The 19708-nt window shown below is 48.6% G+C and overlaps 9 protein-coding genes across 9 annotated transcripts; 5 read left to right on the forward strand and 4 right to left on the reverse strand.

The window, feature by feature from the left end:
• Nucleotides 1-754: 754 nt before the first annotated feature.
• PPTG_06989 (hypothetical protein) lies at nucleotides 755-2664 on the reverse strand (the record flags this gene model as incomplete). The annotated part of the gene is made up of 2 exons (XM_008901046.1): nucleotides 755-783; nucleotides 843-2664. 2 exons carry the CDS (start codon nucleotides 2662-2664, stop codon nucleotides 755-757), a joined length of 1851 nt encoding a protein of 616 aa, XP_008899294.1.
• Nucleotides 2665-2861: 197 nt separating this feature from the next.
• On the reverse strand, nucleotides 2862-5082 carry PPTG_06990 (hypothetical protein). The gene is made up of 3 exons (XM_008901047.1): nucleotides 5023-5082; nucleotides 3061-4937; nucleotides 2862-2997 (listed from the first exon to the last, which is right to left on the reverse strand). The coding sequence occupies exons 2-3, from the start codon at nucleotides 4826-4828 to the stop codon at nucleotides 2969-2971; spliced, it is 1797 nt and encodes a 598-aa protein (XP_008899295.1). The 5' UTR covers nucleotides 4829-4937; nucleotides 5023-5082; the 3' UTR covers nucleotides 2862-2968.
• A 571-nt stretch (nucleotides 5083-5653) lies between these two features.
• PPTG_06991 (hypothetical protein) lies at nucleotides 5654-7516 on the forward strand. The gene has a single exon (XM_008901048.1). The coding sequence runs from the start codon at nucleotides 5721-5723 to the stop codon at nucleotides 7392-7394; it is 1674 nt and encodes a 557-aa protein (XP_008899296.1). The 5' UTR covers nucleotides 5654-5720; the 3' UTR covers nucleotides 7395-7516.
• PPTG_06992 (hypothetical protein) lies at nucleotides 7493-9958 on the forward strand. The gene is made up of 2 exons (XM_008901049.1): nucleotides 7493-7568; nucleotides 7668-9958. Exon 2 carries the CDS (start codon nucleotides 7857-7859, stop codon nucleotides 9807-9809), a length of 1953 nt encoding a protein of 650 aa, XP_008899297.1. The 5' UTR covers nucleotides 7493-7568; nucleotides 7668-7856; the 3' UTR covers nucleotides 9810-9958.
• Nucleotides 9959-11442: 1484 nt separating this feature from the next.
• Nucleotides 11443-12726, forward strand: PPTG_06993 (hypothetical protein). Its single transcript, XM_008901050.1, has 2 exons — nucleotides 11443-12084; nucleotides 12158-12726. The coding sequence occupies exons 1-2, from the start codon at nucleotides 11620-11622 to the stop codon at nucleotides 12647-12649; spliced, it is 957 nt and encodes a 318-aa protein (XP_008899298.1). The 5' UTR covers nucleotides 11443-11619; the 3' UTR covers nucleotides 12650-12726.
• A 336-nt stretch (nucleotides 12727-13062) lies between these two features.
• PPTG_06994 (hypothetical protein) lies at nucleotides 13063-14772 on the forward strand (the record flags this gene model as incomplete). Its single annotated transcript, XM_008901051.1, has 1 exon — nucleotides 13063-14772. One exon carries the CDS (start codon nucleotides 13063-13065, stop codon nucleotides 14770-14772), a length of 1710 nt encoding a protein of 569 aa, XP_008899299.1.
• Nucleotides 14773-15040: 268 nt separating this feature from the next.
• PPTG_21997 (hypothetical protein) lies at nucleotides 15041-15139 on the reverse strand (the record flags this gene model as incomplete). The annotated part of the gene is made up of 1 exon (XM_008901165.1): nucleotides 15041-15139. One exon carries the CDS (start codon nucleotides 15137-15139, stop codon nucleotides 15041-15043), a length of 99 nt encoding a protein of 32 aa, XP_008899413.1.
• A 669-nt stretch (nucleotides 15140-15808) lies between these two features.
• PPTG_21998 (hypothetical protein) lies at nucleotides 15809-16151 on the reverse strand (the record flags this gene model as incomplete). Its single annotated transcript, XM_008901166.1, has 2 exons — nucleotides 15809-15893; nucleotides 16006-16151. The coding sequence occupies 2 exons, from the start codon at nucleotides 16149-16151 to the stop codon at nucleotides 15809-15811; spliced, it is 231 nt and encodes a 76-aa protein (XP_008899414.1).
• A 915-nt stretch (nucleotides 16152-17066) lies between these two features.
• PPTG_06995 (hypothetical protein) lies at nucleotides 17067-18524 on the forward strand (the record flags this gene model as incomplete). The annotated part of the gene is made up of 1 exon (XM_008901052.1): nucleotides 17067-18524. One exon carries the CDS (start codon nucleotides 17067-17069, stop codon nucleotides 18522-18524), a length of 1458 nt encoding a protein of 485 aa, XP_008899300.1.
• Nucleotides 18525-19708: the final 1184 nt, after the last annotated feature.

Consider the following 19708-nt stretch of genomic DNA (forward strand, 5'->3'; position numbering starts at 1 on the left):
ACGAGGAAACGATAGTCGTGATTGCCTTCAGGATGTCGACATTTACCAAGAGACTATTTTTGGGCGTAATACAGCCGTCTTATGGATAAATGATTGATTTGAATATACAATATACTTTGAAGTTTATACAATGAAGATAGTCCGATAATATTATAACAATAGTATTTCTTCAGATTCAAAGTCGTGCTTCGCCCGAAAACCTCTGAAATTTAGCAAATTTTCATTTACTTAACTTTTAAATGCTTGGAGTCTTTTGTCGGCGCATTTGCTCCTCAAGCTACTACAGCAGCTCCTCGAAACCACAACTAGAAGCCGTGGCAACAACAAAAAAATAGTTTGGTTGTCTCTGAAGCAGTTTGTTCAACTTTGCCAAATATTTCTATGCAAAATTTCCCTTACATATTTGGTTTGGAACCAAAGATAACATTTCAGGCGGGTATATGAATTTTCGAGCAACATTCTGTACAATAACAGACGGACTTAATCGAAAGAGCGACGACACAGGTAACATTTGTAAATCATTAGCATACCACAGGTACCGATGCTCATGGCCATCACTGTGCTGTATTCCTATAAATTTGTATCCCACTTCGTGAATTTATGGAAATTACTGGATACTCTATCTCAGAAAATGAAACATCAACCGACCCCCTCCCTTAGCTCTGAAAAACATTTCCGCCAGTCACTGGGGGGAGGATAAGTCAAAAAGCCGCTGCAGGACCTGATGATTTTTACTTTCCTTAATCTGCCATTATTATTTGAACGGAGCCTCCAGATCCACGCCTATAAGTACAAGCCCCATGTCAATATGAAGCGCAATGATATGTCATAGCTAAGCTTACCATTATGTACCAGAGTCATCTGCAAAATGACCGAAATCCACAGGAAGAGATGGCCTTGTAGCGTGGCTACTTGAGTCTCGAGCACAAACGCAAGTTGGTACAACGGTGAGAACCCAAACTTGCGCCTCAGTACAATTGATAGGCCGGTAAACGACGCGAACTCTACTAACGAGTAAAGAAGGAGGTTCATCACAGCTCTTGCAAACTTTTCTGGGGTTAAACAGCGTGTATGCGGGTAATATGCCGCTGTCGGGAGATGGTACAGGAACGTAAGATACACCGAATACAAGACTGGGATGGCGCACTCAATGTACTCGCCCATGACGACATATTCGGAGTGAAAGAGCGTCTGTAGAGCGTTTTGAACGTCTTGTACTGAAGTGTCTTGTCCTGATGAGGTAACAGTTATACGGCGCTTGGATCGAGGCTCGGTTCGCTGAGTTGACGTTCTACTTGGTACGGTCATTGGTAGCTGAGGTCCTGACACTAATTTGTCCGTTGAATGTCGAGCAGGGAGTACGCGTTGACTGTTGGTGGTAGTGACTTGTGCTAATGTTGCATTAAGAACTGCCCAGTCCAGCTCTCCTTGATCATGTTGTCGATCTAAAGAACACCGCATGGACTGTGTACTAGTCGTAGCTGTTGGTGCGATCGGTAAAAAAGTGAAAGACTCCACATCGTGGGCATTTCTTCTTCTAGATTTCAGAATATCGTTCAGATATCTCGTGCTTTCGATTGACATCGGTAATGCAAGCGGAGCGCAGACTCGAATTGGTACAGGTGTTCCATTCGTCTCTCGAAAGATGTCTCGCATTAGCACCAGCAAGTCGTCCAGATAGTTCACTTTGGATGAATTCATAGACTGCAGTCGTCCTTGGGTGGAATCTAGTTGATAGTAGATAGATCGAAGCGCTAATATCACGAAAAAGGCATCCGAGGTGATCATCACCGTCGTAGTTACTGGAGAGATGGCAGTCTGCATACAAACGACAACGTACAAGACATTGCACACATCCACGGAAAACACGACGATCAATCCAACACATTCTCGGAGGTGAGCTGACGCCTTGGCGATCACTTGTTTCACTACAAATTTGATCAGTGGCAGCACAAAAATGAAGATCGACTGCTGAGTCGCGGAAAGCTGGTTGAAAACGGCACTGAAAGTGGGATACGCAATGGCAAGAACACCTTGAGCTGCAATTACCGTCATCTGAGATTTGAGTTGATGCCGCAACTTTGGAGACTTACGTAGAACGCCAGGTCCGATACTTAAGATGAAGAAAACCATGTAGAAAAAAACAAATGGAGCCACAGTCAGCACGTAGCCGAATGGGATGGGAAACTTCCACACAACTGCAATTAACATTGTCAAGGCCACGTAGCAGGTGCACGAGCCGATGCCAGTGATCAGGACACCCGTTCTAGAGATCACCCCAGGCTCAATCACTTCTTTGACTTGAAATACAGCTCCAAAGGCTGTTGGTAAAGACGACACGTACAGTCTGATCCAAAACGCGTAGTTTGCTTTCCATCCCTCGTCTGGAGGTTTAAGAGGAATACATTCCACCAACATGGCCATAATGAACGATGGGACGAGTGACATTGTACACACCAAGAAAACGCGTATTGGGGATGTGCGCTCGCAATAGTCTCGCAATGAGAGAAGACGTTGAACTGAGTATCGTCCCCTGTGACCAACTTGGAGGCGGTTCCAGTAGTCTCCAGCAGCTTGAATGGCCCGATCAAAAGTATCCACAGCAACAACAACAAGCTGTGGTTTTTCCAGCGCAACCGGATGCACCTTGGAGCTTAAACCCATCTTTCCAGAACGCAAGTGCAGACAGCTCGATCTGTAAGGAAAGAGAGAAGTGACGTAGAATACGCGGCGGTATGAGCGCGCTATTCTTGATGGTGTATTTCCCAACATAGCCACTCTCGATTCACTCTACGAAAAGGTGTGGTGGAGGTTCTCGGAATGCCACGAACGGATTCGAGCACATCTTAACCAAACTACAATTGCTTCATACCAATTGTTGTTTCATGTTAGCTATTCGTCAACAACCGACAGTAATACTGTATGAGACCACGTAACTTTACCGACGGAGGACCCTAAAGACATGCGCCTACTTAAACGGAGCATCAAGATCAACACCTTCACCACAACGCAACATACAATGAGTACGATGTTGTAGATCAGCAAGAGCGGTAAACTTACCATTGTGCACCAAGGTGAACTGCAGGACACACAGAACCCACACGAACAACAAGCTCTGCAAGGTCTGTGCTTGTGTTTCCAGAACGAATGCCACTTGATACAGTGGCGAGAAGCCCAACTTCCGCTTTAACAGCAGACCAACTCCAATAAACGACGCTAACTCCACAAGCCCGTAGAGCGCCATGTTCTCAAGTATCACTATTAGCTTGTCGGTTGTTACAGACCGCATATGCGGATAGTATTCGGCTGTCGGGAGGTGGTGGAGAATGGCAAGATATGTTGCATACAGGACCGGCAACACACACTCGACGTATTCGCTCAGCATGATATATTCAGAGTGAAACAACACTCGGAGAGCGTCTTGAATCTCCTGTACTGCATTCTTAGAGCGTAAGTGACGGTCGAATATGGGAGACAGAACTCGCTCTGACGTTGCTGCGACCAATGACACACAGCGTCGAGATACTTCGACGTTCGGAGGCCGCGACATTGGGACAGAGGTGATCGATGCTCTTCGCTTAGACGATACGAATGCTGGTGTCAAGTCTGCATCGTCTTTGAGGTTTCTGGCAAAGTAGCGGATGTCCGATAAACTTGACTGTCTTCGAAATGCAACAGGCACGACACTGCTGATTGAATAGCTGGCGGTAGTACTGGGGGCCGCATTTTTCGATTCATTACACAGCTCCGATATGAGCTGTTTGCTATCCCCGAATAGTGGTAATGAAAACGGGGCACACACGCGAATTGGATCTTCAAAGCTGTCAACGCTTCGATAGACTTGGAGCATCATTCCTGGGAGTGTTTGAAGATAGTTCTTGTCTTTAAGCAACGACCGGTTGTTGGGGTAGTAAACCGAGTGAATCGCAATTATGATGAAGAAAATGTCGGAGATGACCATGAACAAAGTCGTGAGTGAGGAGACTGCGGTCTGCATGCAGATGACGGTGTACAATACGTTGCACACGTCAACGGAGAAAATGATCATGGGCCCGATGTACTCTTGCAAGTGTGCACACCGCCTGGCAGTGTACTGCTTGTTTAGCGTCTTGATGAACGGCATCACGAGGACAAAAGCTGTCTGCTGGAGTCCAGACAACTGGCGAAAAGCTGCAAAATAAGGAGGGTAACATCCCGCCAGAAGACCCTGAGTAGCCAGCACAGACAATTGAGGGATAATCTGCTGACGTAGTGCCGAGTTCATTGCAAATAGTCTGATAGCGAGACCAAAACTCATCATGAAGAAGAACACGAATGGACCTACCATCACGACGTAGCCAAAAGGTACGGGGAATTCCCACCAAGCTGCCAACGACAGGGCACAGACCACGTAGCCTGAAGCAGTGCCGATTCCAATTCCTATCGTCGCTTTGGTGGAAATAATACCCGGAGGAATGACCTGCTTCACCTGTAGTACGCCGCCTATTGCCATGGGGAAACTGGAGAGGAAGAGTCGAATGTAGAATGCGTAATTGGCTCGCCAGCCATCGGATGGAGAAGCCAACGGGATGCATTCAATAAGTATCGCGACGGTAAAAGCAGGCAAAGGAGTGAGTAAACACACCAAAATGACTCGGAGCAGCGACGTTTGCTCGTAATAGTCTCGTAGAGCCAACATTCGCTCGATGGAGTAGCATTCTCGATGGCCGATCTGAAACTGATTCCAGCAGCTTTTTGTCTTGTGGTAAACTCCAGAAACTTGAGAGATGACAGTTTGGCGCCGTGGTTGATCGTGCGACGCAGAAGGCCGCACTTTGATACCGACCATGGCCGCTGAGGAAGTTCAGGTCGAGCGCAAAGTTTACGTGAGATATTTCAGTCCAACGACATGAATATCAAAGATTTTCGCCCCGTCTTCGAGTATCCTATCAATAGCTCTGCAGCGTGAATATTGTCGTTAGCACCGCTAAATAACTTAAATTCACCGAAAACAAGAACGGAGCACGGCCACGAGAGTCTTACCCACTTCCCCCTACTCATCTGGCGGCATTGTCTGAGACTTGTGAAGCTGAAGATCGCCGTTAACTCGCACCGGTTCTGCGCTGCTGACGTACTTGGCGACAGATGGCTCGCTGGATTAATGACACGCAATTGCTATGACGAACCCTGCCGCCAACGTTGGCTCAGTGGTGGCGGGCGACTACAGTTGACCGGCGATATTTCTCAAGTGCAGCGTTTGGCAGTCCTCTGCATCATGGGAGAGATTCTGTTTGCCGCGAGCCAAGATTCCGTGACGTGGCCATTTCGCTGCTCGTCGTGTCTCTGACCACATTGCTGTCCGATCGAAAAGAGTCGAGGCGACGACACTCTGCTTGGTTTTATCGACAAGATCGACGTCCGCCCACCTCAACGCCACAGCGCAAGCTCTATTGCAACTTGGCTCTGCATCGCCACCGAATTCACGATTTATCGCAATTCCCGGAGTTAAATCAACACAAAGTTGCTGAATTTTATTGTTCGACGGACTGCATAGGGAATGTAAAAATTCCGTGATTGGTCCGTTATTTCCTGTGATCTCACATAACCAGGACGCCATCCCAATTTCTGCCCAAAATTACTTGCAATTTTGGGATTCGCCGCCTACGTGGCCAGTCTCCAATGGATCCTCCCCTTCATTCCCCGATTTGCAGGCTCGAGCTCAAGACCATCACTCTGTCGTCATGGCGTCCACTATCGCGTCGTTCGCCAACTTCCTCAAACAGTCCAAGGCGCACGCCGTCGACAACCGCGAAGTGTTGATCGCTGGCGTCCTATACAAGAAGCCGGAGCGCAACTCGCTGCTCTGGAAGAAGCGCTACTGCGTCATTTACGCCGGCGAGTTGCAGATCGTGTACTTCCTGTCCCTCGAGGACTTTGAGAAGCGCGCAATCCGCGGCAAAATCCCCTTCAGCTCAGTACACGCGTGGGACGGCAAGCCCAACGGCTTCCAGTTCTACACGCCCGCCGACAACTGCTTCCGTGTGTACACGGACTCGTCCGAGGAGCAGCAGAAATGGATCGACGTCATGCAGCAGTGTATCGACAATGCGCCCGACAAAAAGGACGGCGAGAAGGTCGAGTACACGCGTCCTGTGGCCTCGTCTCCTTCGTCTTCGCCCAAGGGCGCGAGTTTCCGCTCCAAACGCAGCGACTCGTGGCGTGAGGAGGACCCGGACGTGCTGTCCATGGCCGTCGAGCTCGAGGATCTGCGTAGTGAAGTGACTACACTCAAGGCCGAGTTGGCCTCGTACGAACAGGCTGAGAAGAAATACGGTGCCGAGATCTCGGCTGCGCGTACACGTCGTGGCTCGGTACTGGACGATGGCACGGAGCTCAACATGGAGCCGCAGGAGATGGAGCGTATGCGCGCCATCTTCAACCTCTTCGACGTGCAGGGCAACGGCTTCATCAGCGAAGACGATCTCCTGGACCTCCACGCGAAGCTAGGAGAGCCTATCTCCAACGAAGATGCGCGTGAAGCCATCTCGTACATGCACAGCAAATCTGCCACTGGCCAGATCGACTTTAACTCGTTCATGAAGTGGTGGAACGACGACCACGCGGCAGACAACCAGACGGAAGCCATGCGTCGCTACCAGGCCAAGTTCAAATTCCTCAAGGCTCGTATCGCCAACCCTGAGGTGGGAAACATCGAGACGGAGGCTGTGGGCGCCTTCCCGAGCTTCGAGTTCCGCGTCAACTTCTACCACACGGGACCCAATGGCGAACGTCAGCAGATCTCGCCGTGGCACGACATTCCGCTGTACAATCCCGACGGAACTGTCAACTTTATCTGCGAGATCCCTAAGTGGACGCGTAAGAAAATGGAGATCGCCACGGGTGAGCCGTTCAACCCCATTAAGCAGGACACGAAGAACGGCAAGCTGCGCGAATATGGCTGGGGAGAGATGATGTTTAACTACGGCGCTATGCCCCAGACGTGGGAGGATCCGTCCCATGTGACGGAAGGCACGGGTTGTGTGGGTGACAATGACCCGATTGATGTCGTGGAAATCGGAACGAAGCAGTGGCGTACGGGCTCCATCGTGCAGGTCAAGATCCTGGGCGTTCTCGCCTTGATTGACGACAATGAGACGGACTGGAAGGTTATTTGCATCAACGTGGAGGACCACTACGCCCCGCTCATCAACGACGTGGCGGACATTGAAGCGCACATGCCTGGCTGCATCACGGCCATCCACGACTGGCTGCGCGACTACAAGCTGCCGCAGGTCAACAAGTACGGCTACGACGACAAGTGCATGGGTCGCGACTTCGCGGAGGCCACAGTGGCCGAGACCCACGAGTTCTGGAAACTGCTGATCGAGCAGCGCGGCGGCCAGGCCACCGTCTAAGCTGCTCAGAGCTCTCTCTACTAGCCATAAATCGGGCTAGGAAATCGTAGACAGGCACCAGGATGCTGGAGTACATGTAGAAAACCCTCACAAAAATGACACACACACCCCATTGTCCAACACGCTGAGCGTTCAGCTCATGCTCGCTTAGTCAATTTTTGACTACACATCAAGGTACGTTGAGGTGGCTTCTAGAGCGTTCTGATCCTTCAGTCGCTCACCAATTAAAGCTCCTGTTGATGCTGAAAATACGCGTCTCTGATGGGCTTTTAGTGGCGCATGACGCTGCAAATAGCGACTTTGGTGCTGAAAATGGATGTTCAAGGCCATGTGGTGGCCGGTGACTACCGTTGATGTGCGCGGCTGGCTTCAGCCTCGTCCTCGCGATTTCTCCACCAGCCTCGAGGACGCTGCAGCCATTCAGGAATCTGCCGACTCTGCGGTGTATTCGAGCACGTCGTCATGCCTCTCGAAGTTGTCGTGCCAGCTTCTGGCTGTGAGCTCGTTGACAACGTCAAGGACATCGCAGTCAAAGCTCCATCTCCTGACCGCCGAAGACCCAGAACTCCGTCGTCTCAAGGCAGCCCGACGTTCAATGAGAGCGATGGGAGGGCAACCAGCAGCTCGATGATCACAGCCAGCACCACGTCGGTCTCCACGACGTCCACGACGCTCGATATGACTACAACGACCGAGAATTCCGACGCGCCAGAGACGTCGCCGCCGTCCAAAACGTTCGACAAGGCAACGAATTTGGCCATTTTAGAGAAGCGCATGCGCATCGGGAAGACCAAAACAAGCCACGCGAGATACCAGAACGTCGAGCGCAGTTTCAAGGCGCCCGAGGGGAACGTCATCAACCTCCAGCACGAACAATACGCACTCACTTACGGCATGATGTGCGGCATCCGAGACTCTGCTGGACTGCAGAAGCCGTTCAAGCAGCGACTGACCATGGACGACTTTATGGTGGTGGACAACAAGATCTTCCCGGCCAACTCGCAGCTGCAACATCCATTCAAGTTCAAGGACTACTCGCCCGACGTGTTCCGTCAAGTGCGTCGTCGCTTCGGGATCGACCTGGCCGACTACATGTTGACTCTGAGCGGAGACTTTAACTTCATCGAGTTCATGTCCAACTCCAAGTCTGGCCAGTTTTTCTTCTACTCGCACGACGGGAGGTTCATGATCAAGACGCAGACCAAAGATGAGTCCAAGTTCCTGCGTCGTATCTTGCCTCACTACTACAAGTTCGTGATGGAGAACCCCAACACGTTGATCACGCGGTTCTACGGCATGCATCGCGTCAAGATGCACCACTTGAGACGGAAGATGCATTTCGTCATCATGGCCAGTGTCTTCGATACGCCCTTGGATATCCACGCGCGGTTCGACTTGAAAGGCTCGCGTGTGGGACGTCACGCGTCTCCTAAAGAGCACGAGCGAGGCAGCGCTGGCGTGTTGAAAGACAACGATCTACTGGACAAAGGATTCCACTTGCAGATGGGGATGGCTCGACGTGCGATTTTCCTCGTTCAACTGCGCAAAGATGTCGAGTTTCTAAAGCAGATGAAAATCATGGATTACAGTCTTCTCATCGGTGTGCATGACTCCGGATGTGAGCTACAGAATGACCTGTATACAGGCACACCCACTAGTGATAGCTCAGACAGTGTCACGTCGGAGCAAGGAGGCAGCTCCAAGTCGTTACCTGCTTCCCCTGCACGTTCAGAACCCGAGCTCGTATCTGCTCCCCCGCCGCGCCCATTTCGGTCCACGTCAATGCCGGACAGTGACATTCAACTGCAGCCTCCTCCAGTTCGCTCTTCCATTCAGACACGACTCGCTCTGTCTCCTCCGAACACTCCGACGGGCAGTGAAGGCCGCTTGAGTCTGGATCTGGACTCGGACAACGACTCGGAGACGAGTAGTGATGGAGGTTTTAGCTTTGGCAGCGCCTTCGGAGACTTTTCTCCAGCCAACCGTGGCTCATTTGGATCGTTGCCGTCGACGCCCAGAGGCTCAGGGTCTAGTATGGCTCCGTTATCTCCTCGTCTACTGGACACGACGGCGTATGCAGAGTACTCGGAATCTGTGTTCTGTAAGGATGAAGGAGGCATCTATGGACGCGACCGTCACGGCCGTAAGAACGGATTCGTGTATTTCTTGGGCATCATCGACATCTTGCAGCAGTATAACACACGCAAGATCGCAGAGACGTTTATCAAGGGTCTGCGTCACAACCGCAAACAGATCTCGTCCGTGAATCCGGATTTCTACGGGGACCGATTCATCGAGTTCATGGAGAAGCACGTGGTGCAGGACGATACCCTTATCTCGCCAAGACCAATGCCTTGTCCGTCTCCTACCGCCAGTTTAGACTCCTTACCACGCACGGAAGACGAAGCTTGCTGAGTTTAGATCAGCATTTACCTACTACGTAGAGAGGGGAAAATATTTACACCATCAAGCTCACTTGATGTTCTGAAAGGCTTAGGCTTTGAACATGTTAAACTCAGTGAATACACTTGCGAGGCTACAAGCAAAAAAAAACTACCGTTGGGTATCCTTTTATCAAGCAACTATCAAATTCACGGTGGCGTGGTTTAAACAAATGCTTCACAATAGCTGTACAGGATTATTTTGCAAATACTAGTATCCAAGCTACCAACCATTTTAAATAGGCGAGTAAATATTTGGCGGATAAGGATGCTTAACGGGTGATGCCTGCCAAAGTGACAGACATTTGCAAGCCTCGATCACAACGATGAGGCCACAGAAACTTGCCACAAAGGGAATGTTGGACAACTGTCCAACAAGCCTTCATCACCTTTCCATTCCTACGAGCTTCGACAGCACTATCCTGTCTCGTCGGAGTCACAAACATTATTTTAGTTGCCGGATTTCGATTTTCGCTTGATCTATAGGTACAATCCAGCGGATAGACTGATCCGCTGAAAATGCTGCTAAGCACGATGGCTGCATCCGCTATCGTGGGATACTGGCGTTGCAGATAAGAACGCGATGGAATCTCATGGCTGCATGCGCTCAGGGGTATACCCCAGCCTGAATTTTACACGCACGCACATACACAGCCTTGGATATTGTACCGCGAAGCTAGCGTACAAGTACAGTCAGTCGAGCACCCTTACTACCCGGACACAGCTGTGACCTGACGAAGCTCAGCCTCTCGCTCCTTCCAATTACCCACCACCACTCCACCTCGAGCCTCGTGTCGAGGCGGACTCCTTTGATACGTCGAATCTTGTAGAAATCGAGAAGGTCTTCCTATCAGCAAGTACATCAACTCCGCGTTCGTCCACAGATTGATTAATGGAAATATTTACAAGTGGCCACATAGTAAAACCAAGTAACCGTTTGACAGCGCGTTTCCATGCAAAGGTAGTGTTAAAAACTGAAGTGATGCACACTTCAAGACTGGGTCTGTCTCTGGCAACTGCGGGGCTTCTTCAAAGCATCGTTAAGCGCATGAGCAGTATCTGTAATCTCCGCTCTCTCTAAGCCACTAGAACATTCTTTCGGGTGGCAAGCGAGAGCGTTGGAGCAGCGACTCGGAAGTTGAGAGTATACTTGTAGCTACCAAGTGCCAGGAGAAAATATATTCACTTGTAAATTCTCAACTACCGGCACCAGCTCGCACCAAGCAGCAACCGAGTTGAGTCTATCTCGAATGCGCAACCACGAAATTGGTCCCCAAGCAAACACGAAAAAGCTGAGCAGCACCGATTGTGCATCCAGGATATGCCTCGCTCCCGCCAAACTGTGCGTCTGACTGCCAAAACAAGTCAAAATACGCACAGTGCAACGGCTCATGACTGGCGAGCAAAAGTGTCCCCAACGGCTGTCCCCAACCGCTGTCTCACAAAAAAAGATGAGCCGAATCATTTATCTAAAACTACACGTACACCCTCTCAAAAATCCTTATATTACCCAATATAGTCACAATAACCTTCTCAACTTTCCCCACATTTACTTTTTTAGCTTTGCTAAACGTAGCAACGAAACCCCCAAGCAGAATAAAACGGCTGGTAGCAATTGAAGCATCTTGCACCAGGTGCAGCGTGCGTTCTGGAGGTCGTCGCTGTGTGCGCCCCAGCGCTCAATCCGCTCGCCACCATGCGCGCAAGTGCCATTGCACTGCCTCATTCCTGTTTTTTCGGCTTCGAAGCGTCATCTCCTTCCTCCCGTCGCCTATAAATCCAGAATGACGTCTTCGGCTACACTCCGTCACATTTCTCCGCTCAAAGTGCGCTCGCTGCCCTCCCGGGAGGCTGCATCTAGCTCCAAGACCATGCAGGCGCCCACTGCAATCCCGCTCCACCTGAAACTCGCTGTGGGCGGTATGGCAGGAGCTGTCGGAATGGTCGCCACCTTCCCCATGGACATCGTCAAGACGCATCTGCAGGGCCAAACACGCACGGGTGGACGCATGGCGTTCTCCGGACCTGTGCAATGCTTCAAGCACATTGTGGCCACCGACGGACTGCGCGGTTTGTACCGTGGTCTGCCCCCTACACTCATGGGAGTTCTCCCCGAAAAGGCCATCAAACTTGCAGTCAACGAGCAGCTCCGAGAATACTTCGCCGACGCTGACGGTAACCTGTCACTGACCAAGCAAGCGCTGGCTGGTGCCGGTGCTGGTTGTGCGCAATCCATCATCACTAACCCGGTACGAAGTGGTTGGAAATTATACGGTGTCTTTTAAAGTACTTTAGCTAACTGAGACTGTAAACGTTGTGTAGGTTGAGATCGTCAAGATCCGCTTGCAAATGCAGACGTCGCTGCCAGTTGCAGAACGACAAACGGCGTTGGAGATCGCAAGGAGTTTAGGAATCCGCGGCGTGTACAAGGGAGCAGGCGTGTGCTTCATGCGCGATGTTCCGTACGCTATCCTCTTCTTCCCGTCCTACGCTACGCTTCGTGACGCCTGGGCAGACAAGGCCACGGGTAAGAACTCGGTGCTGTCTATTGTGACGGCTGGAGCTGTGGCCGGCGCTGGCGCTGCTGCGATCTGCACACCAGCTGACGTGATCAAGACACGACTCCAGATGAAGGGATCTCCATACACTGGCATGGTCGACTGTGTCCGGAAAATCGTGTCTGCCAACGGCCCCATGGCGCTTATGAAGGGCGCAGGGCCGCGTATGATGGTGCAGGCGCCGCTGTTTGGCATCACCCTCGTGGCGTTCGAGCTGCAGAAGAAGTACATGGAGTCTCTGGCGACTCGGAATTAGGTTAGAGTTAACTTAGAGCGGATTTAACGGGAGTCGCATCTCTATTTCATAGAACTTCGCCAACTCTCTGGGCCCTGAGCGATCTGCTCGGCCTGGACAGTGGTGCTCAATTTTTTTCGTGTTGAGAAGCTCTATGAGCTTCCACCTTTGAGGAATAAGTAAGGACCCTCAGAGGTGGGATTTCTCCTGATGGATTGCATTTACGACCTGCACTGTAATTGACAGTTAATTCGATCTTTAAAAATCGATCACATTGGATAAGCGTGCTCTAACTGGAGACCAGGCATGAGAGCAACCTATTTTGAAGGTGTATACATCATCGCACGTCCAGGTTGTTACCTTGTCGGCTCATTATATTCTTGGTTTTGGAGCTCGAAGCATTCAGCGATCGGCAAGGGGAGTAAGTCAACAGAATGACCAAGGTGTCTATTGCTCCGACGCAACAGTCTATCCGGTCTGTGCGAGTGCAGTCAAACCCGACACGGTCACCTCCTGAGTCGTCCACACTGCTCAAACAGACCACAACTCGAACTGCCAGCTCCATCGGTCCAGTCGCTAAACACACTGCAGTGAGCTACAAACCTGGGAAATGGGACATCTTCATGCTTGGCATCACGATTGTCGTCGGTGGGCAGTATTTCTGTTGGAATGCAGGCATCTCTGCTGGTCTCTGGAGTTTTTTCATCGCTTACCTTCTCATTGGAAGTGCGTACATCACTCTGTGTTGTTGTACGGCTGAAATCACTGGCGCCTTACCGTTTGCAGGCGGTGCTTATGGACTCGCGCGTTGTACACTCGGATTCTATCCTGCCTTCATGATTGGGTGTTGCGAAGCACTCGAGTACATCGCGTACGTCTCTGCTTCAACTATCGCATTCGTCGATCTTGTCGTCGAGGCTGCACCGGAGATGAAGCCATTTCGTCCTTTATTATGGGGTCTCTTTTACATTAGTGCGTTGGTATTCCACATCAGAGGTGGTCGAGCATTCTGGATCTTCAATCTCGTGCTTGGAGTTACCTCGTTGTTGATTGTCGTTCTCTACTGCATTGGCTCACTCCCGTTCGTCAGTTTTGCAAAATACGCTATTGACTCTGATTTAGAGTTTGCGGATGGATTCCAGGGGTTTATGAAGGCCCTCCCTCTTGCTGCCTGGTTTTTCGTTGGAGTGGAAGCTTTACCAATGGCCAGTGATGAAGTCGAACAGGCGAAGCATATAGTCCCCATTGCTCAAGTCGGATGCGTCTTGACACTATTCGTGACTGGAATATTTGTGTACTTTGTCACGGTATCATTGCCACCTGGATTGAAGTCTCTACCGACCGAGCTAGTCCCTTTTAACAATGGATTCACACTGCTATTGGATATTCCTCGCAAGGCTGCGACTGTGTTATCACTACCAGCCACTTACGCCACCGCGTTTGGATTCATGTGGTGCTATGGAAAACTGATAGTGGCAATGGCAACGTCTAAGTTACTGCCTTCATTTCTAAACAAAACAACGATACAGAATGACACTCCTTACGCTGCTCTAATTGCTGGAACGATTGTGAGCTACGCTCTATGTCTAGTGGTGTATTGGGCTCCATCGATCGGACAGTATCTCTTCAACATTTGTATCCTCTCAGGCTTCATGTCGTACACTGGTCAATGTATCGGCTACATCTCCCTTAAACACAATTACCGCAACATCAAGAGTTCCGAGTTTCGCAGTCCATTCGGATCGTGGGGAGCTCTGTATTCAATGCTGGTGTGGGTGCTAAGTATTGTGGGGATCGTTGCATTCCAGGGGAACGGCAGTGTCGAGACCTTTGTGTTTTTGACTGTCGTTGCACTCTTGACGCTCTTCTACTTTGGATACGCACGGAAGCGCCAGACTTTTTCTCCTCAAGAGAACCGGGTCATGTTGGTCGCCCACGTGACTAAATTCAACATTAAAAAAGTTGCAGCTGCTCGGCGCCAGAAGAACCAAAGTGCAAGCGCCACAAATAGTAGCCACCATACGAAAGGCAACAGCGAAGCTTCAGATGGAAGACGCCCCAGTCAAGTCGCAGCAATCGGAAAGCCTATCAAATCGATTAGGTCTCTTAGATCCGGCAGAAGTGGCAGAAGTACTGGACCATAGCATAATGAATCCTTTCACTAGTACACCATAATTGCACATATTCTATCCTGGTTTAATATTCAATAATAAAACCAACCGATTAATGATCTTGGAGTTGCGTTTTTTACCCAGATAGATAGATAAATATAATATTCAATTGACTTGAGAAAACGCAAGAGGCATTCTGTGACGGTATGATGATGTGATGTGATTGGTTGAAAACCTTAATCAAAAGCTTAATCATGTATTGCTAAGATTCAAATACTGTTTACCTGTTTGGGTGCTTCTACTACGTCATCGCGAGCAGAGTGAACACCATCGCTTGCGCATCTTGGCCGTATTCGTGGTTTGGAGGTTGGTTGGTGATCTCTTTCCTGATCTTGGTCATTTTGTCAGACGAGTCAGAGTACTGTTGACAGCTTCAGCTGTCCTGTTCTACGCTTTCGTTTGCTCGGCTTTAGTCAAAGTACCTTATATCCTATGTTAAACAACTTGATAGGGTGGGGTTCATCGACGACTGTAGGCATTGGAGTGCCCAAGTGTGCTTCAATTCCGGTCGTGATGTGCCCCATCATGATTGACCACAAAGATAGCGTTACTTTCTTCTGAGGTGTTTCTAAATCATCAGACGGTATCCCTCTATACGGAGGGTAACCGAGGATTGGATTCCCAAACCACTGAAGCATAGGGGGTCAAATGGGGGAAAGTTAAATTCTCTGGGAAGAAGGTGAAACTTTCCACCCCATGTAAAATACGAGCGTTTTGGTGCAGTAGTAGCTACAGCGTCACGAGTTAGTAAATTACGTTGAAGACTGACTTCTGTTGAATTTCTTCGCATAATAACTCTCGCGTAATATTCCCAGCTACAACACCCTTGCTTTCCAGCACGTGCTCCAACCTTTTTTCCAACTTTTCTGGCAAAAAGTTAATGGATTCCTGTTGTTTGTCAAGGTTTTTATACAACTCGATATAAGGCGGTATTTCAGTGGGTTGCATCCTCGGAGACTCGCCAGCTGTGAGATTTTGCGGTAACTTTGAAGCACCACTGGATTTCGTATTACTTGCGTTGAAAGTAGAGTGTGGTCAGTTGGTAAATGCGTTTGTAGATTGTGAGCGTGTTGAACCAGACTAGCGAGTCATACCTGTAATATTCCCATCATATTGACCTCACCACATAGACTAGGAATCATAGTAAACTCCGTTAGAACAAGTTCGTCGTGCTCGTCAAAGAATCTGCCGGTGTTAGCATCTTACTTGGATAGATCCTCCACAATCCATCTCTTGATACCGTTCAGACTACTCTTATACTTCACTCTGGTGTGCTTCGACACGCAGGCATCGCGTACTGCCTCTACATCGCTTGCTGTACCAACCGTGGGTTGCGAACTTCCACCACTCATTGTGCCTACGTTCGATGCGTTTTCTGAATTGATCCAGCCAATGGGAGGCTGTAGTTATTGTAACGGGGTACAACCCCAAGTGTACCCAAGTTTCATGAAGAGTGACCAGTCACTCTTGTAATACCTGGTACATGATACCAGGGGCTCTAGGAGCCAATCATTGCATATCTACATAGCTTCATTATAGGTAACTTATAGTTTGTATTAAAAAACTGAGTTAAGTTTACGTATAGTCTTAGTCGTACTCTCAACTGAGTACTTCGTCCCCTCAGACCAGGGACACGTGAACGGTCGTTCACTTAGAGTTTGTATACTCTAGAGGAAGCCTACTTCCTCAGCGCAAGGTGCTGTGTGACCCCGTCACAGTTATCGTAGGCGGTAACGCCTTACGATTTCTTAATAGATGTTGATGGAAAGGCTAAGTTTAGTGAAGTTCAGTCAAATGCGGATGCGGAATTAACCATTTCCAATAAAAGATAAGGGTCGGATGCCGACGATTTGACGTAAACTACTATGTGGTTATTACGAAAGCGAAGGAATCACCTTTTAGATTAAGAACTTTTCTTTGAAATAAGAACACTTAACGTAATAACTACAGTACTCGTCCTCGGAAGTTTCAGTTCGTCAGAAATAGCACCACAAAAAAACAACTTGTGTTGGTGGAGAACGGCCCGTTCTCATACCTACTAATTTATACTTAGACAGAGATGATCCACATTGCTGACTCACTCCAGAAAGTGCTTAGGCGCTCTCATCAACCATCGCTAAGCTGAAATGAAAATCCTCAATATATACAAGAAATCGGCATCAGTTCAGCCTCTTCCTGCGCAAATTCTGCCAAATGGAGAGAAAGAAACCTCTCGAACCGCCTCTGGGCCCTCAGTTTACCACACGATCAAGTACAGACACGGGAAAATGGATATCTATATGCTCGGGATCACCACTGTGATCGGTGGGCAGTATTTTTGCTGGAACGAAGGCGTTAACGCTGGAATTTACAGTTTCCTTTTCGGCTATTTGCTGATTGCTAGTGCGTACATCACATTTTGCTGCTGTACAGCAGAAATCACAGGCGCGCTGCCATTCGCGGGAGGCGCCTATGGTTTGGCACGATGCACACTTGGATTTTATCCGGCCTTCATAATCGGATGTTGTGAAGCTCTCGAGTACATCGCGTACGTCTCGACATCCACCATTTCATTTGTTGATCTCATCGTCGATGCCGTTCCCTGGTTAGAGTTCCTTTCGCCATTGTTATGGACTCTTTTTTATGCCAGCGCGCTTGTCATCCAAATCAAAGGAGGTCGTGCATTCTGGATATTTAATCTCGGGATCGGTACCATTTCACTTATGATCGTTGTGATCTACTGCTTGGGATCGTTCGCTTTTGTGAATTTCGGGAAATACGGCGCCGATCCAAATTTCGAATTCGTTGACGGGGTTTCAGGATTTATGAAAGCATTTCCGTTAGCGGCGTGGTTCTTCGTGGGCGTGGAAGCATTAAATATGTCAAGTGACCAGGTGGTCCAGCCTAAGAAAGTTGTTCCGATTGCTCAAGTTTCGTGCGTCGTGACACTATTTTGCACTGGTTTGGTGATTTTTTTCGTGACGGCGTCCTTACCACCTGGATTGGCTACGCTACCAAGCGAACTCGTTCCGTTCAACAGGGGATTTACACTCATGTTCAATATTTCACATCACACTGCTACCATTTTATCACTACCGGCCACTTACGCTACAGCTTTCGGGTTTATGTGGTGTTACGGCAAACTTATTGCTGCTATGGCAATGTCTCGTCTTCTACCACATTTTTTATCCAAGACAACGAAGGAAAACGAGACGCCCTATGGTGCTTTCCTAGCCGGATCAGCACTCAGCTATGCACTCTGTATTATTTCCTATTTCGTCCCTGCGGTGGGGGATCATCTGTTCCGGATCTGTGTATTATCGGCGTTTATGTCGTATACAGGCCAATGCATCGGCTACATTTCACTCAAACGAAACTATCGCAACATCAAAAGCTCGGAGTTTCGGAGCCCGTGGGGAATTGCTGGAGCTGCTTACTCCATGGTTGTTTGGGTTTTAGCAATTATTGCAGTGGTTGCCTTCCAAGATAACGGCGGGATAGAGATCATTGTGTTTTCGGCGATAATTGTGGTACTAACAGTTTTTTACTTTGGGTATTCACGCAAACGACAAACTTTTTCAGCTGCGGAAAATCGCGTGATGTTGGTAGCTCATGTGACCAAGTTTAACATCAAGAAAGTCGCCGCTGGTCGACGAGCAAAGCAAAAGACGAGTGGCAGTAGTAAGTGTACTGGTGGAGAGGGCACAGATACCTCTCAAGCGAAAAAGGCCGGTAGCACAAATTAATGTTTTAACAATAGGTCACAGTCGCAAAAAGTGAGATTTTCGCGAATTATGGGTGTGTAGTTTGGATATCTGTGATATATACGGTACAGCACTATATGCAGCGAACAATTGAGTTTTCGCAATAAAAGCGCATAATTAGTCTAAGCCGCGCTATTTTCGGATCTAACTGATTCGCAGCTGAAATACTCGGATATTCACAATAATATCGTATTTTATCGATAAGACTTTAATTTTTTTTATAAAACTTACATTTCGAATAGTCTGGTATGAACGCCAGTTTAACTCCGTTGTACACTGCAGACACTGGTTCATACTTCATCCAATAGCTACAAATGCTTCAGTGGGCAGTAAGGGAAGGGAAGAGGTTGCAGGCTGATAGTGTGGCGAGAGTGAAAATAAGCAGGCTTATAAAGGAGACGCCGGCTCGGTAACCAATTCCGGTGAAAGTCCTGACCTGGAGCTTTTTGTTATCGTCAGATCGTACTTGTCTCAACTTTGACCTGGTGATTTGCCACTGTGATCGAGATTTATTGAAAAAAAAAACAAGTGAAGTGCGAAATATTAGCGTCTCCATTCTACAAAACTTATTGTTCAAGATAATTTCGTGTTTAACTCGAATTTTCACGAAACTGTGCATCATACGCTAAGACAGACTTTTTGCGACTGTTATCCAATGCACAAGGTGAGGTTTCCGGAGGTGCGCTCAATATTGTCAGATTGTTGCTTTTCGCCGATTCCTATTGGTCAATAGCTAAAATTGGAACGGAAAGAAGCCATTCCACGCTTTTAAGTACGAATTTTCTTACTCGCAGTAACTTGAAAACTACGAGTGTTTCAAGGCCCAACACAACTACTATTCTTAGATTATCGCCAATTATATGTACACAACGCTGCTCTACCATATTCATGATAGCGAAAGTAACAAATCATGGTTGACCACCGAAAAGTGTCGATTTTTGCTAGATCGTGTGAGAAAATCTGTTAACGTAAACCATAGATAACTGGGTATTTTCCCGGGACTCGACTGCTGACTATAGACATGTGAATAAAATGAAATGTTTCCGGATCGATAGTGTATATTAAACTTCAAGTACAAGTTTTGATTAAGATTGTCTGAAACTGCCATTACTGTAATTATATTGTTAATTTATTATTTAATAATGGCAGTTTCTGACGATTTTAAT

This window comes from Phytophthora parasitica, assembly GCF_000247585.1.
Source record: "Phytophthora parasitica INRA-310 unplaced genomic scaffold supercont2.10, whole genome shotgun sequence".
Classification (NCBI taxonomy): Eukaryota; Oomycota; class Peronosporomycetes; order Peronosporales; family Peronosporaceae; genus Phytophthora; species Phytophthora nicotianae.

Bases quoted from the DNA above. Each gene is read 5' to 3' on its own strand.
- PPTG_06990 (XM_008901047.1), bottom strand. From the start codon at position 4,828: ATGGTCGGTATCAAAGTGCGGCCTTCTGCGTCGCACGATCAACCACGG. The intron at 2,998-3,060 runs GTAAGTTTACCG...GTTGTGGTGAAG, and splicing joins GTTCACCTTGGTGCACAATG to GTGTTGATCTTGATGCTCCG.
- PPTG_06991 (XM_008901048.1), top strand. From the start codon at position 5,721: ATGGCGTCCACTATCGCGTCGTTCGCCAACTTCCTCAAACAGTCCAAG.
- PPTG_06992 (XM_008901049.1), top strand. From the start codon at position 7,857: ATGCCTCTCGAAGTTGTCGTGCCAGCTTCTGGCTGTGAGCTCGTTGAC.
- PPTG_06993 (XM_008901050.1), top strand. From the start codon at position 11,620: ATGACGTCTTCGGCTACACTCCGTCACATTTCTCCGCTCAAAGTGCGC. The intron at 12,085-12,157 runs GTACGAAGTGGT...AACGTTGTGTAG, and splicing joins AATCCATCATCACTAACCCG to GTTGAGATCGTCAAGATCCG.